The 18,121-nt window shown below is 38.6% G+C and overlaps 1 protein-coding gene across 5 annotated transcripts in view; it reads right to left on the reverse strand.

The window, feature by feature from the left end:
- The window catches only part of PARD3B (par-3 family cell polarity regulator beta), a 1,103,682-nt gene that overhangs the window by 147,756 nt on the left and 937,805 nt on the right, over positions 1 to 18,121 (reverse strand). For all 5 annotated transcript variants that reach the window (XM_074399193.1, XM_003925625.4, XM_074399194.1 and 2 more), the window contains one exon: positions 2,860 to 2,995. In XM_074399193.1, the coding sequence (XP_074255294.1) occupies positions 2,860 to 2,995 (136 nt within the window). The remainder of the gene's footprint in view (positions 1 to 2,859; positions 2,996 to 18,121) is intronic.

Raw genomic sequence — 18,121 nt, forward strand, 5'->3', positions numbered from 1 at the left:
CAATAATGGTAGAGAACTACATACAAGATGATCTGGGAAGATGTAGAAAGTCCAGGGCAAGCCAAAGAAAAAGCATTATTCATATATATATATATATATATATATATATATATATATATATATTTAAAAATATTCATAGACCCTAATAAACTTTCAAGTGGTGATTTTCATTATTTTGGCTTTGAAGACCTTTGTGAGCATACTTTCATTCTGCTGGCCTATTTTTAAATGAGTTTACAAGTAGTTATTAGGTAACTTATCTTTGTAATTTCCTTCTCAATAGTTCGGAAGTTCCCCAGTATAGAATGACTCCAGAAAACACTCATCAGGCCTCCCAACCAGAGGCACTGGACTTGGGGGAGTTCTAAGTGCATAACATTATTTCTGATGATGCTGGTCCACGCAGTGGTTTTGTTAAAGAAGTTGGACTGCTTTAGTGTTTACGCGAAGGATCAAAGTCAATATCCTATTTTAAGAATTGTGGGTCAGAATCCTTGATGACCACCTGGCGCATTCCCTCAGGGTCTCTCCTGGGCCCCATTCTTCCCTTTCACGCAACCGTGATCTGATTTTAGCAAGGGCCCTGGTGGTGACGCTGAAGACCTGCCTTTCTAGGAACCACATTCTCATAAAAGCTGCCTTGTTGGGTCTGGCCGCCTGACAGGAATGAAATGTTAACTTTCTAAACTTGCTTTCCTAGATCTCTCCAAAAGTGCCAAGACAACAGCGTAATTTCTCAGGCCTAAGCTGAACAAAAGACACTAGTGTTTTTCCTTGGCGTGGGGAGAGGAGAGGAAAGGATGCTGAGATTCTAATCCCTGGCTTGGAGTATCACAGGCAATCACAAAGAACACTCGTCTTTTATGGCAGTGCATTTCCCAAGCATCCCTTTGGGAAGCCTCAGACCCCAATTGTCTGGGAAACATAAAATCAGTCGCTTTTGGCAGAGCTCAACACACCGGAGCATGGGAAACACAAATTAAACTAGAGATACTTTTTTACTCACTAGATGGTCTGGTTACACGTTTACTTGGCATAAAAATAGAATCATTAAAAAAGGGAGCACCCAGGGGTATAGTTATCTAGCTCAGGTTTGGTGAGGGTCAGAGGAAACTTCAAGTCTCATGACAGTTAAGCACCATCATCCTTTCAGCTTGATGTAAGGAAATCATATAAAATCAGGTCAAAACAACCAGGACTATTTTGTCTAAAATTATTTGTCTTATTTTGCTCATAGGAATTCATAGTGGTTATGAGATAGAGCACTTTTCAATGCAGTGGACATGGTGCTCTGTTTTGGGTACAGTGGAAATGACTTTCCTTTATTTTATTGCTTGTTTGGCTTATCAAGGGAACTGAGCCTCACCTAACAAGTAGTTCACATCTCTTGTCAAAGGCAGTAAATCGATCTCGATCAACTTTGAAACTGAGTGAATTGTTATCTAATCTGTGATTCTGTGGAAATCTTTCTCTTCTGCTATAGAGAAGCTAAGAGACATGTTTTCCCATCACGCTAGGTGTCATTCTGTTTAATCCTAACATCTGTAATAAAACCAATAAAGAGCTGTTTGTTCTGATCCATAGTCTCAGGCTGCTTCTGTCCAAAGGGGCTGAAGCCACTTGGCTTGAGATTGCCTATGAGTACTGTACACTTCGGATTAGTGTTTGAAAGTCCATTATACAGGTGCAATCTTCTGGGCCGAGGAGTTTTGATTGCTCTGCCCAACAGTGGTGGATCCTGAAACTGATTTTCACGCCCCAGTGTAGAGGTGCACACATGACAGGCCCCCCTTGACAGATGTAAGAACTAGAGAGAATTGGCTCAGTTGCCGGACTCTATTCTCCCCACCCTGACCTTATGAACATAAACATGAGGGTGAAACTCAGGAAAGGAAACCTGTCTTAATAGATTTGCCTTTCAAAGGAGCTGGTATCTTTCATGGGCACCAGGGATAACAGCGTCCCTTACCTGGTTCTCAGAGCAGCACTAAAATTCCTAGCAGAAGGCAGAAATCATTAGAGGGTGAGTGAGAACTGAACCCCAGCAAGGACACTAATATTACCATGTTCAGTTCTGCTCCAATAATATGTCAGTAACAAGAACTAACCATTGCTGAGCACCAGCTCTATATCTAGCACTGTTCTACACATCTGATGTACACATTTCATGCAATTCTAAGCACCCTCTTCCTGGGCATTTTTGTAGATGCTCAAGAGTTAAGTGTATCTTGTAGGCACAGACTTGCTTCTTGAAAACAATGAGAGAGTGAATCATGCTATGCTAAAAAAACCCAATGAGTTTTTCTTTAGTGGTCACTATATTCTCTTCTGTTCCCTAAATGTCGAAGGATTTAGCAAAAAGAATCCTATAATACAAAAACTGCCCTTAGCTCAAAATAAATCCATCCTAGTATGCCAGTAAGATCAGCAGAATGTGAAGTGCTCAGATCTAGTAAACAAACAACAGACATCTCCCACGATAACCCCTTTGAAATTTACTTCTAATCACCATTTTCCAAAGGAGAGATGGCTTGTGTTGCAAGAATCAAGGCTCAGTAGATGGTGACAAAGATCTGTTGTCCTGTTTAAAGTAGCTAACTTCTGCTTCCCCCAAACCAGTTGGCATATAACAGGAAGTATGAGAGAAATCAGAATGAACTACTGTGCATACATGTGGTTTGATGTCCATAAGCAGCTTCTGTGGGAGAATATGGTGTGGTTTGCATAATGTTCCTATCTATGAAGCCCAAGAAACCTGAATATAATCTGATATGTACAAAACATTCTTGAGCATGTCCTTCTGCTCTAAACATTCTTAGAAAAGATGACTTCAATGACTGAAATCATGCATGAGCTTACCCAGAGAAGGTCATAATCAGATGGCCTTGCTCTTCCTTCATCTTCTTCATATAAAGAGAAACCTTCTCTCCGAGCCTGATAATACTCTTTCCGCAACTTCTGGATACGGTCAGTGCTTCCACCCGTGGGACGGCCACTACAGAATGTAGACAGATAATCAGAGTCACACAGTATATATCATCTTTGAAGTCACTTTTGGATCTTCTTGTTAAAGGAGTTGACATCCAAATTTGGAATATTCAATAATGTAATTCAAATATGCCAGGAAAATGGCAAAATCTGTCATAAAAATGAACAAAACATGGCCTTTACATGCCTACTTTTAGTTCCAAGGGTCAAATGTCTGACTTGGGACTTATAAATGCCTTTAAAGACCTACCTTTTTTTTTTTTATTAATCATACAGAGTTTTGTCATGTTTTAATATGGATATCTCACTTTCTCAAATAAGTATTGCTGATTTGGAACAAAGCTCCTGTTGTTTGACCTGAAGGCTGGATATGAGACAGGGTTGGCATATGGCAGCATTCATTTCCATAAGGCTCATGAATTTTGGGACTAGGGGGTGGGGATGGGATACATGTCAATATATGGTTACAGTTAGGGCATGAGTAAAGAAGGTTGACAGTAGCTGGGCATGGTGACTCACACCTGTAATCTCAGCACTTTGGGAGGCTGAGGCAGGTATATCATGAGATGAAGAGATCGAGACCATCATGGCTAACATGGTGAAACCCCATTCCTACTAAAAATACAAAAATTAGCTGAGCATGGTGGTGTGCACCTATAGTCCCAGCTACTCTGGAGGCTGAGGCAGGAGGATCTCTTGAACCTGGGAGGCGGAGGCTGCTTTGAGCTGAGGTCATGCCACTGCACTTCAGCCTGGTGACAGAGCAAGACTTTGTTTAAAAAAAAAAAAAAAAGTTAGACTTTGTTTAAAAAAAAAAAGTTACAGTAAAAAAAAAAAAGGTAAAAAAGTTTTTGTTTTTTAAAAAAGATGGGGGAATCTGGTATATAGTAGAATGTGCTTATCTAAGATTCTTCTGTCTGTATTTCAGCCAGTACTTCCTCTTAGGAATTACAGCTTTTCTAGTAACTCATCTGCTCAACCCCAAGCTGCTCAGCTAGCAGCTCCCTTGCAGCTTAGGTTAGGTTATTGTGGTTATTTTCATGGAATCAATATCATATGATATTATTCAGGGCTAGGAAGCAAAAGAATGACAGGCAGATCTGAACAGTCATTCTACTTATTGTTTCATTTGTGGCATAACTGAGGGCCCCATTGCACCAGACCTCATGTTAAAACCTTGCCTGCAAAAACATATAGTCTTGGAGGTAGAGGGCAGAGAGGAATACAGAAGACTTACAGTTCACTGTGACTGGTGCTATTACAGAGATTTGCACTGGGGTCATGGGAACACAGAGTACTTAAACTTTGACAAGGTGAGAACAGGGCCATTGAAGAAGATCACAGAAGGCTCCATGGAGGAGGTGACACGTCAGCTGAGGCTTGAAGGATGCAAAGGTGCTCAACAGCTAGACATGTGAGATAAGGATATTCCAGATAGAAGGAAGGGCAGTGCAAAGTACAGCAATGAGAAAGCATCTTGCTTTAGAGACATTCAAGTCAGTCAGTTTGGGCCAGCAGTGGTCCTCAACTTTTGTCCTGCCTTACACACATTCCAGGTGTATGGCGCATGTTCCCTTTCCTCTCTCATTCACAAAGCAAACTGGAAGAAAAGTGAGTTCTGGTGACTTTAGTTTAAGAAGTTTTTTTTTTTTTTTTTTTTGTCAGAGTCTTACTCTGTTATCCAGGCTAGAGTGCAGTGGTGTGATCTTGGCTCACTGTAACCTCTGTCTCCTGGGTTCAAGTGATTCTCCTGCTTCAACATCCCAAATAGCTGGGATTACAAGCACCTGCCACCATGCCCAGCAAGATTTTGGGTTTTTTTTTTTTTTTTTTTTTTTTTTTTGTATTTTTAGTAGAGATGAGGTTTTACCACATTAGCAAGGCTGGTCTAGTACTCCTGACCTCAAGAGATCTGCCTGCCTCGACCTCCCAAACTGCTGAGATTACAGGAATGAGCCACCACACCCGGCCATAGTTTAAGAGTATTTTGAATTTATTCTAATAATGACAGAAGCATATCACTTACACATTTTGTTACTTTAACTCAATTGATAACATCTTATCAATCATCATGGGAACGTGAGAATCACTACTGCAGCATTTAGGGAATAAAAACAGTAAAAAAGGCCAGAAAGTCATGAACCAGCTAAGTGTAAAACATGCTATATCTTCTCCCTTGTGTGAATATTTTAAAGAAATACAGGAGGGTCAAGGAGAAGAGGGACAAGTGAGGCTTGGAAAGGTGGGGAGGGCCCCAGTGTGAAGAGCCTTGTGTATCAAAAAGATTCCCAAATATGACACTTGAGTTCTAAGTTTAAATGAGCTATCTGATAATATGAGCTACCTAAAAGCAACAGAAAGAGGTCATCTATTTTGTTAAAATATTTTACAACTATGTTTGTAAATTACAAAAAAAAAAAAAAAAAAAAAAAAGGTGAGTAAACACCTTTTGGAGGAAAAGCATTCTTCCCAAACTAAATGGTAAGATAAATACACACTGGATGATGTACCGCTGCCTTGTGGCTGCTCCCTGACAGTCTGCATGGGGTTCTGAGCTTCCTGGGTGCTCTACAGACACTCAGCAGCCAATACCTTTGGTTCAGAAAAGACAAACCCTTGGGAATCACGTACCCTTTTTTCCCCCCAATATGTGTGTTAAAACTCTCAAAATAGTTCTAATTCTCTTTCTTTACTATATTTAAAGTTTTCTTTAAGCACTTAGAAAAGACAGTAAGAACAAATTAAAAGTCTTGATCAGCTTTTCTGAACCATGGGCAGGCAGGAAAAGCAGCACAGTCTGTTTTGAACAGCTTCCCTAGCTCTTGAGTAATATGAGATGACCATGGTGTCTGTTTCCAATGCACAGGCTTCTGCTGATTACGGAAATTCATGAGCTGCGTTCAAACTCACCAGATGAGTTCAATCAACATGGTGCAAACATCGCATACATAATCTATTAGTTTACCCCAAAGAAACTGAAGCCTTGAATTCAAGTAGAATGAAGTCATCAGTAATAAAGGAAAAAAAGGAACTGATAAAGCACCGTTTAATAAAAAAAAACCACTTTTCTTCCATTTGTGGTGGGAAAAAAAATCGTACTGAGACTGTAAACTATTCTTCCATATGCCTGTAAATACATAAATTTAAAAATATGGGTTTGATCAGATTGCTGTTCTCAAGTAAGGGAATGGGGCAGGAATACAAAATCAGCTGTTCAGGATTCAGAAAATCCCCTGTGGCTGACAGGAACATGACTATTTACCCAGAAAATAAATCTGGCCCCAGAGAAAAAACAGGAAGAAAGTCCAGAAAGTCATGGACCATCTAAGTGCAAAACATGCTGTATCAACTCCCTTGTGTGAATATTTTTTAAAAGTATGGAACACAGTGCAAACCTTTCATGATAACCTGGGACCATGTCTCAGTATCATCTCTCCTTTATTCCTCTCAACCCTCATTCTACTTTTATAAATGGTACAGACTTTTCCCAGATAGGTATTTTAGGTGGTAAGATTAGGAATAGCAACTTCCAATTTCTGTTTTTTAGCTCTTCTCAGCAGAAAATACACATGTACTTACAACCAGATTAATAAAAATAATATACACCACTACCGTAACCAAAGCAATTAATTGATTCCATGTTGCACTGAAGATGTAAAATCATAGCAACTTTTAGAGGGACATACAAATAATTTTGTGACAGTTGCAATCATCATAATAGCTAAAATTTATAGAACACATATATAGCAAATATATCTATGTATACTTTCACTTACTCCACTCTGTCCATAGCAGACATCACGAATCAATTACAGCATTCTTTCCCAATGCTGTAATTGGGAAAGGATTCTCAGAATCCTTATGGCCTAGAACTTCAGAAAGCCACTACTAATATATAGGTGCTTATATGTGAGTTTATTAACAATTCCTGTGTAACAGATGCTGTCAATATCTCAAAACCTCAAAAAATATTGATGGATTTATTATTCTGCTCAATAAAGAATATGAAGCTCCTAGCAAATAGATGATTAACAAGAGCAGTCTCACCTCAAAGACTGCTCTTCAACCATGGCTTACTGCCTTCCAACCTACTTCTCTTCCTTCATCTCATGGATGTTTTAGAGACTGCGTCCTCTAGCCAGATACTGAACAAGAATGAAAGTTAAGGCTATAGGATTGACTTTCTGAGGATTCTCATTTTCCCTCCCTATTTACATGTCTTTTGTTCTATTTTCCTTGCTTTACAGAATTTCACAGTACAGATTCTAGAAATAGCTTCAGAAGTGACATGAGATCATGATTAACTCAAACATGATTGAAACCATATAAAACTAGTAAAAGTGTCACTAACCTCATCTCCACATTGTTAGTTTAACAACTAGGCTTTCCATATTACTTATTCACTGAATAAAGTAAAGCCCTGGCTATCCTTACAAAAAGTTTCTATTACAGCTGTATCCATATGTAGGTGATCAGTGACAGTCTTATACCTTCAATGTGCTGAAATTTTATGTTAATTCAAGCAGTATAACAACTTGATGTATGTTGTCATTATTTTAAAAATAAATTACATTGCTTATGCCTTTAAAGGCAGATGTATCATTAAACAGGCCCTTCTTGTAACACTTTAGAGCTGGACAGAGCTTAAAGTTGTAATGGATTTCAGAAACCATGTCATTTTCTTCATAGCCACCCACGGCAACAAATTTCCATATGTCAGAAACATCACACGAAGGCATTATCTGCTTCTTTGGAATCTAGCCTTATTCTTTCCAGTTTATTATGACCTCAATTGTAGTACTTTTTAAATGAGTGTTCATTTGTGCATGCCTTCATTTCCTCCCGTGACTGCTGCAGGCTGAAGAAAATAACATTTATCAAGCTCTTATGATGTCCTAAAGACAATATTTGTGCTTTAAATACCTCATCTCATTTAAGCCTCGGTCAAATCTGTGAAGATGACATTGTTATTGACATTTTACAGACGAGCACACTGAGGCTCAGTCGTTAAGAACACAACTGGTGAATGGTGGGCCAGGATTTGTGTGACTCCCAACCACTGTGGTTTCTACCATATCATGTTGCCTTGCAAGAAAGGCATTAAAATGCAGCAGGCATTTTGTGGCTGCAGTTCACAGGCATTTCAAGGCAGAGGGAATTTAGCAGAGCACATCTACAGCGATACCTTTTGATATTCTTTTATTTGCACAGATCTTTGCAATAAAAATAGAAATAGAAGTAACCAAAGTAATAGAAATACAAGCAATGAAGTCTGCATTCATTAAAAAATGATGTTGGAGCCACTGCAGGCTGAAATTTCTGGGCAATTAATATTACATCTCTAACAGGCTTATGTAGGGAGCTGGCATAAAACTGAATGGGGTGCAGAAGAGAATCCACATATGACAAAGATCCCACATGAAAGACACACTCTGGATCAGGACCAGGACTGAGAGGCAGATAGAGCTGGTGGGGAAGTTCATCACTAACTGAATAAGAGGGAGGTGGTCATTACCACCAACCCCTGGCCACTGTCAGACTTGTAAATTATCTGTGATTACATATATACAAGTGGGCATGTACGTAAATACATATATCCTAACCAGGACTCAATTGTATATAGTTGATTTCAAACAGCTCTTTTCTGTTTTCATACTGCCTCAAAATGTAGCTCTTCATTCTGAAGAACAGGTGTTTGCCTTTGGTGAGTACCACCCTTCTTCGTGGGTACCGGCCTGGTGTCCAGATTTGATGATGCAGTTAAGAAATGGTCTTTATAAGGTGAGGTGGCTCACGCCTGTAATCCCAGCACTTGGGAGGTTGAGGTGGGTAGATCACTTGAGGTCAGGAGTTTGAGACCAGCCTGGCCAACATGGAGAAACTCCATCTCTACTAAAAACACACAAAAAATTAGCTGGCACGGTGGCATGTACCTATAATCTTAGCTACTAGGGAGGCCAAGGCAGGATAATCACTTGAACCCAGGAGGCAGAGGTTGCAGTGAGCTGAGATCATGCCACTGCACTTGAGCCTGGGTGACAGAACAAGACTCTGTACTCTAACTCAAAAAAAAAAAAAAAAAAAAAAAAAAAAAAAAAAAAAAGAAAAAGAAAAGAAATGAAAGAAATGGCTTTTATAGAATGGAACCTTAACAGGAATATTCCTATCTGGAGATAATAATCCTTATGACCTCTCTGAATAAAACTATTTAAATTGAATGTATGCGTGTCAACAACAATCAGTAAGATAGGGAGTGGTTTTGAGTTTAATAGATTCTTTAATTTTTTACGAAGTTACTGTAAAACATCATTTTGAATCTTCCTTTTAGATTGTTAATTATATAAATGTGGTGTTAATTTTTCCATACTCACAAAAGAATAGAATTTCAATGGTTTCCTCAAAAAGGGTTTAAAGACACAGAATAAATAAAAACATATTTGGTAGCCTTTAAAAATGCCGAGATACTATTATTTTCCTGACTTCTTCCCTATGGGGAGGGTTGTTTGTTTTTGTCCTTTGGCATGTAAGAACCTGAAAATCATCCTAGCTTTATTTTTAAACTTAAAATTTAACAGTATCACAGTTTTGCCTTAGAAAACAGGGCAGATTTTTTTTTTTTTTTCATAGTGGGAACAGAGCTTTTAAAACACCTGAGATTCTATGGCATTCACACTCTAAATAACATAACTATAATGAAATCTAACTGGCTATATGCACTCTTATTTTGCTAGTTGTTCTTAAATCCCAAGAAAAGATTCTGGAAAAGAATATTCAGTTGAAGATAGATAGTCATAGACACAGTGTTATTTGTTTTCAGTTGGTGATAAAGATTTCTGTCAAATGAAATTTTGAGAGACTCTCATACATGCACTTAGGATCCTTAATTGAAGAGCATTTATGATTTAAAGAAACTACACTCCCAATACCACTTACACTCATACTCTCAAGATTTAACATCCTATAATGAAAATACATTTATACAGTGTACCCCTATATACTAAAATAATTTAATAATAAATATTTGCTTTCAAGGAACTTAATTCCATAGCATTCTTCAAATGACAGTTTAGTCCAGAATAGCTCTGAAAATTATCCAGTATAAATATTCAGGTAAAGTTATGACTATGTAAATCCTCTATTTTCCCCTGTTCCTCATTTCTTATAAAGAAAATTTTTTTTCAATGGTGCATTGACAAATAAGATTTTTCACTGTTTAGTGAAATTTTAGGACTGACAGCTGACTATCCATGGACAACTTTAGGGATACTTCTAATTTCTTTCCAAATTTACTGTCACTATTTATAAAGGTAGACCCCATTTCAAGTTATTTTTGCCAAAAAGTTTCCCCCAAATAACAAGAATATGCCTTTGCTCATATGGACATTTAATTTCCACTAGATTTAAGTTACCTTGTTGATTAAAACAATTACTCTAAATTAAGGGCTCTTTGTTTACTATAATTGCCTATAAAATTCTATATTAAGAATAATGAATTTAGAGAAAGGGTGAATAATATTAAACAGACAACACAAACTTTCCAAATCTAAAATCTCCTTTTATTTCTAAGCTTCTTTTGTCAATTATCTCTGACATTTTACCTCTTTTTGGTAGGTGAGGACATAACACTTCAGCATATTTAGAGAGTATTTAAACATAAAATGGCAGCAGAATCTGATGAAAAACTATGCTCTACACTAACACATAACTTTGAAAAGTGCGTCTTTGCACAAATTTTCAAGGGTTCAACAAAATTACTCCTTATGTCAGGACCCTGCGGGCAAGCTGAGAAACTGGTCCAGAGAGGTTAACATGCAAGTTAGGGTCATAAGAAAGAAGAAAACCTGCAAATCACAATAATACATGGCTCGGCCTGTAATCCTGAACTGTGGTCCTCCCTACAGCCATCCTGATGCTGCCTGTGACATTTTGACCTGGATGCAACAATCTGACAACCTGGCTTGGCTCACCTGGGCTCCTGACCTCACCATGGCAACCCGAGGCTGACCTTTTGTCTTTCTCAATGTGTTTCCTGCTTTCAGCATCTGCTTCCTTTGAGATCCCTGTCTTGGTATTTCCATCCCTAGCTTGGTAAACTGACCCTTTGACTCCTATAGTTTGAAGATTTGTCTTGGAAATCTTAACCCTGGGCTGGACCTTGACCCAGTGAATCAAGCCTTAGTGGTGGAGCTTAAAGAAATAAAGGCCCACTTCCCTTGGCAATTTTGAAATGGTAAGCACTTCCACGCACACCATGAACCACAGTTACCATTTACCACTGAAAGTAATCCATTGATTCATGCAGGCAGCTTCCTCCTATGTGATTGATTGCTGTGACTGAGAATCGTCACCAGATCAATGTCAACTCCTCTTCTGATAAAAGGCATTGCTCTACCTTTGCTCTTTAACACTTCGGATGATGCAACGCTGGCTTCTAATCAGAACATTCTGCTTCTCTATCTCCATTTCTCACAAAAGGAGGAATACCTTAGGAATGACCCTGACAGTGTTACTCACAATTCAACAACATGCCAATTATTATCTGTGGCTTCAGTTCACTGTAATAAGCCAGTAAACGAATAACTGCCTTATTCTAATACTGTACAATAACCTCCTGACTGTGTTCAAATTTTAGAAGCCAGTTTTGCCATTAGTCATAAAATACCCGTTTGAATTATTTATATTTTGAATAGTATTCTAAAATAGTTCTTCCAACACAATGCAATATAAATATATATACATAGTTATACACACACACACACACACACACACACACACACAGAGTTATATATATATATATATGTGTAGGTATATATATATATATATATATATATATATATATATGTGTAGGTATATATATTTAGATACAGAGTCTTACATGGTTGCCCAGGCTGGAGTGCAGTAGTGTGATAATAGCTTATTGTGACCTCAAACTCCTGAGCTCAAGCTTTCCTCCTGTCTCGGCCTCCTAAAGCACTGGGATTATAGGTGTAAGCAACTGCAAGCCACTGCACCCAGCCCCCAGTGCAATATTTCTGAGCCTTAAGTAATTTACACAAATACTGGACACTTCAAAGTTATGTGTAAGTTTGTGATACATACTGTCTCAAGGCATTCATACAGTATGTGGATGTCACAGAAGAAATTTATCAAGTGTTCAATATGCTAATTTTTATTTCTCAAAAAAGATTTTAAAATATAGTTGAAAAATTCACACTGGATGGCGGCAATATTATTCCTTTATTTCTACTCTACATCTTTGCAAAACAAGCACACATAGAAAAGAAAAATAGATTTGGACCAATTTGCAACTGTGCATCCATTGTGTCTTTTGTTAAACATAAGCCATGTACTGTATAACAATTCATATAGATATAGCTGTTCTTACATGGCTGGAGTATAGTGATACTGCATCACAGCTGCATTTAACTGATACACCAAATATTTGAGCTTAGACGCAAACAGAGTCTTGGGGACAGAATAGCAATTTAAGTAGCAACGGTGCTTCCAGTGGCCATTCCACTTAATGAACACATGCCCCTGAACATGAACTCAGTTGATTTCCCTTGGTCAGTGTCAGTTCGTAAGCACCTTTCCTAATGTAAGTTTTATGTCGTGCCAAACATGTTTTCAGTGTTTAAGGATGTATATTACTTGTACAACATGGCTTTGTATGTGCAAGCCAGCTACTTCAACTGATGCTCAACCAAGGGAATAGCCATTTAATGCAGGGTTAAAGAAACAGCGGAGCATAGGTTTAGTGAGAGATCATAGGCAGGGTCCAATATAGCATCCTCCTAAGGCAGGGGTCACCAACCCCCGGCCATAAACTGGTACCAGTCCATGGCCTGTTAGAACCTAGACTGCACAAGTGAGTTTACCCAGGTGAGCATTTTCTGCCTCCCATCAGATCAGTGGCTTCATTAGATTCTCATAGAAGCACTAACCCTATGGTGAAACGTGCATGCCAGGGATGTAGGTTGCATGCTTCTTATGAGACTCTAGTACCTGGCCCCATGTTCCCCAACCTCTGATAGCCCCTGCCCAGAAGAAAAATTGTCTTCCAGGAAACCAGTCCCTGGTGCCAAAAAGCTTGGGGACCACTGTCCTAACGGGGATTTCCCAAGATTAATTTTTGTCTCATGTAATGACTGCAGAAAACTAACCTTGTTTAAGACATGACTCCACTTGGAACACTATAGGTTTTCTCAAAGGACTGGATGGTCCAAAACAAAATTAGCAAAATATTGATTAAAAAGGTAAATAGAGGAAACCTACAAAACTTGTATTATTTCAATTATCATTCACCTTCTTGAACTGAACAAAAGACCGTTTAAGGAGAAATCAAATGTTGGTTAGATGGTACTTGAACAAATTAATGATAACGCCAATACACATACACTCATGCCTTCCCAAGGAAATTCTCACCAACAACTACAGGAACTGCAAAGACAAAATTATTATCTTTTAGGCTTAAATCAAACACAGCTTGAGTTTTAAGAATACATATCTGACATTTACATGTGGATTAAACTTTGAGGGTCAATTATGGGAAAAATAAGCCTTTGTGGGCTGTAGGCCATGAAACCTTGGGAATTTCCTAGGCCTCCAGCAAAGTCCTTCCTCCCCAAAGGAAACAACATAGAAGTTCTCTCTTCTCCCAAGAGATCATGGAATACCATCAAAGGCCACTGATTCCCAATAGCTGGATACCTAGACCTTTCCTTTCAGATAATAATAAAGTATTATTTGAAATAATTTTAAGGAAAAATAAGGACACTCTAAATGATTTAGTGCATGGATGGTAGCTTTTTTTTTTTTAAATTTAGAGGATTATATCAGTTATAAGAGAAGAGTTAGGACAGTGCATAGTGAAAAGTGAAAAATATAACAAAATGTCAGTAGATTAAAACAGGAATTCTTCATACAACAATGCTTTGGAGGGTATTGGAAATACCTTTCCCAATGGAGGATATTGGAAAAATAATAACAGTGACAAAGAAAAAAAAGATGTTACAAAAGGAGAAAACATTTTTCAGGAGCTCAACCCTAGGTGTTAAGAGTCGAAGTGTTCTAAATATCGATGGCAAGTACACTAGTCCTCACTTTTGTACTGTTAAAGATTATACATTCTCCAAACACCCAGAAGGGATGCCTGGGTCACACAGTTAAGTGCATGGGGTAGATCTTAATGATCACATATGGTGTTGTATTGTACTGTATAATAAACATAGAATTCTATATGCAGTATTCTAATATGATTAGCATAAAGCAATTAGGTCTAAGAGGTCCAATTTATGAACATGTTTTGATATCACCTACATTCTTTTCATTCTTGTTACATCCATATACTATTCTGAGATTTTTAAATAAGGTCATAACAATTAATCCAAATAGATTTTCAAATCCAAAGAATTGTGATATGGTTTGGATCTGTGTCCCCACTCAAATTTCACGTGGAATTGTAATCCCCAGTGTCGAAGGTGGGGCCTGGTGGAGGTGACTGGATCATGGGGGTGGAGCCTTCATGAATGGTTTAGCACCATCCCCGTGGTGCTGTTCTTGTAATAGTGATTGAGTTATCATGAGATCTGTTTGTTTAAAAGTGTGTAGCACCTTTCCTGCCCTACCTTCTTCCCCCTCCCCACCCCACTCTCTTCCTCCTGTTCCAGACATGTAAGATGTGCCTGCTTCCCCTTTGCCTTTCGCCATAAGTAGAAGCTTCCTGAGGCCTCCCCAGAAGCAGATGCTGCCATGCTTCTCGTACAGCCTGTGGAACTGTGAGCCAACTAGACCTCTTTTCTCTATTAATGCAGCCTCAGGTATTTCTTCATGTTAATGCTAGAATGGACTGATACAAATTGCATCCAAAGTTAGCATCTACTTAGCTCCCAAAGGCCGCTGAATCCAAGAATATCCCACAGCTCTCATTAGCCTGGATGCGAAGTGAGCTCTGGTAACCTGAGGGCCTCATACTGACCTTCCAGCATTAGGGGAGTACAGAATAGCAGAAAGCTTACATTACCATCTCCTATGGATTGTTTCAGTTGTTTTTAAAACATATTCAGATTCTTACAAATCCTTGCTAGGAGAATGCTGGCTTTCTCTTCAAAACAGAAAAGAAAATAATAAACTGGTAGCAAACCTAGATCCTCAACTGCTTTTATAAAAGTTCTCCAATAACCCTCTGAAAAATTTCTGACGTGTGCATTTATTTAAACTTTATTTACTCTTAAATATTGCTGTGGCCTTGGGGATGCAAAGGTGATTAAGACTTGACCCTCAGGGATTTTTCACAGTCCAGTAATGGAGGAGATGAAGACATAAATAAATAATGGCAGTGCAATGTGGCAATTATTAAGAGGAACTATCATGACATATAATGAAGTCCAGCAGCAGCTCAGAGCAGAGGGTGTTAACTCGGCTTGGGGAGGTCAGGAAAGGCCTCTTAGAGAAGAGGAGACAAGGATAAGGAGAGGGTGGCTGGGCATGCTAGCTAGAAGGAGCACGTTTGGGAAAGGATGGCCACATGACAGGGCACACAGTCAGGCACTGCGCAAGTGTGGGCAATGTGAGGAGAAACTTGGAAATACAGCTGGTAGGACCTGAACAGCTCCACATGCCAATCTTTCTAAGGGGATGGTGCAGTCTCACTGAAGGATTTCAAGTAGGACAGTACCACCATCTTCAGAGCCCTGCTTTATATCAAGAGAACTCTGGGAGACCCTAGCTGTCTGTAACCCCATACCTCATAACCTATGGAAGAAAGCAGCTGACCTTTCTAAACTTTTCTTGCCCTTAGACTTGATGATTTCTTGTGTGTGCATACAGTGCAGGCTAAATGGTTGACCTAATCAATGGCAAAAGTTCTCTATTTCCATCTCTCTACTTGTTGGCTACCGTGCCAGAGGGCCACTGTTGATGGGGGCAATAGGACATTGAAACCTTCTTTCAGTTTGAAAACGGATTACTTTCTATAACTAGAGCTCTTGCTTAACTAGTAACCTTATCTGGTGACGGAGCACGATGCATCAGTAATACAGTGATAAAATTCCCATTAGGAATCTGGGACTGGCTGCCAAATCAGACAGCAAAAAGTTAAAATGAAACGAAGCAAAACAAATGAAACCGACCCATTATGGGTTGACAAAGACTTTTTTTTCCCACTGGCACTTTAAGGGAAAGTAGGCAGAGAATCTTAATTAATAAATAGCCATTGCCCCATTCAGGCGAGGTAATGGCAATGCCTGAGTATCTGCCATGGAGCAATTTGTAGCTGTCTTCTTGATCTGAAAAGTGAATGAGTTGTCGAATATCAAAGAAGAGGGAAAATTAGACACTCTGCTGCCGACAATTGAACTCTATAAATAACCCACAGTGGAAACGAATAAAAAAAAAATACCCTTCCTCCAGCTTTCAGTAGCCTCTCGACAGTGTGACAGTTGCTAGTTTTTTTCAATAAACATGATGTCAATTATGCCTTTTATCCATCACGGTGAAGTCATGTGTGGGGAATAATTGAGTATCTTTTTTTCTGGCACTTCACATAACAATGCTTTTCCATTTTATTTATATCATACTGAGGTAAAGCAGCTGTCTGATCTGTAATCTATACGTTGCATCAACACTATGCCTTCTTATTTCTGGCTTCATTCTAACAGCTTTATTAGCAACAGTCTTTTAGTCAGCTCTCAATTATCTGCAGAAACAGGAGGTTTGGAAGAGCATGATAAATAAAAACTACACATGATTTTGAAAAAAGTCTCCTTTAAACCAACAACTTTAGTTTCTTTCCCAACAAGTATTTTCCCAGAGCTGTAAAAAAAATACCCCTACTAATTGACTCAAGTTTCACATTTTTTCCTTGCGCAGCCCCTTGTTTGGTAAAGACACTATTAAGAAGAAAAAAAGGCCAAAAGGCAGGCGGGACTGGAAAACCAGAGGGGCTACAGAGACTCACAGGAGGAAAACAGAATTTGGACAGTTGAGAGTTAATGACTCAGGAAACATTTCCCTAAAGGATTTACTGTGTTCCTAGAGGAATGTGACTTTGTAGATGAAAAGTACCAGGTATTTGTTTTCCAAATGAATAAACTGGAAGCAAAAAGTTATGCGAACACAGTTACGGAATTAATGAGTACTCACTTATACAATAAAAGGAGCTTCTGGAGGGCTGTCCTTGCTTCCTGAATTCTGCTATTTGCCATGAACTTTTAATATTGTCCACGGCACTGGCAACTATTTTCCCCCTACTTGCAGCATTAAGTGTAGTCACGCAGATGTCATCAGTTCCTCATTTGTTACAGAATTGTGTTCTTAGGAAGCACAGGTGAAGAACATGGGGAATGCTGTTGCGTTATGTTGTACATTCTGCATTAAGATGAAAGGAGGTAACATGTTTTGTTCCAGATAACTTCTAACAATCTCTTACCCAAGTGTAAACAAGCTGACTGCCCCTAGCTAGAAGCTTCCCCCCCTCCAAATTCTACATAAAATATAAGCCACAAGTCTTAAATTGAATCACCATGTTATTTCTTTATATATTATTTACTTTGACATTAAAAAAAAACCTGAATACATATTGTATATCTAAGAGCTTCTAAATTTATAACTTGAACAAAAAAGGGAGTCATTTCCTCTTCTTCAAAGATGCTTTTCAATACTGTGTCCAAAATATCTAGGGAATTGGAGGGAGAAAAAGAAGAGGGGAGGGAGAGCGAGGAAAGAAAAAGAACTAATGGTCAAAATGCATCCTTATAATAAAATGAGCTGCTTAATGGATACTCACTACAGGAATAACATTAATTCAGTATTAGGACTTTCACTGGAAAAATATGAATGTAATTTATCTTTTTAACTGTCAGCTGCATTTCTAAAGCTCTGAAGTCTGTAGCTTCCAGGGGCCTTTTGTCTTTCTGCCATGGCAGGAATATCTTGGACAGCTGTAAGAGCTTTCTAAGCTATCTTTCTCAAAATCCATTAGCTAATTCAAGGAACCTAATTAGAGCTGCCATTTTGATGGAGCATACTGAATGCTCAGTACAGACTAGCAACACCATCAATGTTTATTAGAAATCACAAAACCCAAAGTGCTCCATTCCCCATGAATATTAATGGGAATACAGCAAACAAAATA

Source organism: Saimiri boliviensis, chromosome 5, assembly GCF_048565385.1.
Source record: "Saimiri boliviensis isolate mSaiBol1 chromosome 5, mSaiBol1.pri, whole genome shotgun sequence".
NCBI lineage: Eukaryota > Metazoa > Chordata > Mammalia > Primates > Cebidae > Saimiri > Saimiri boliviensis.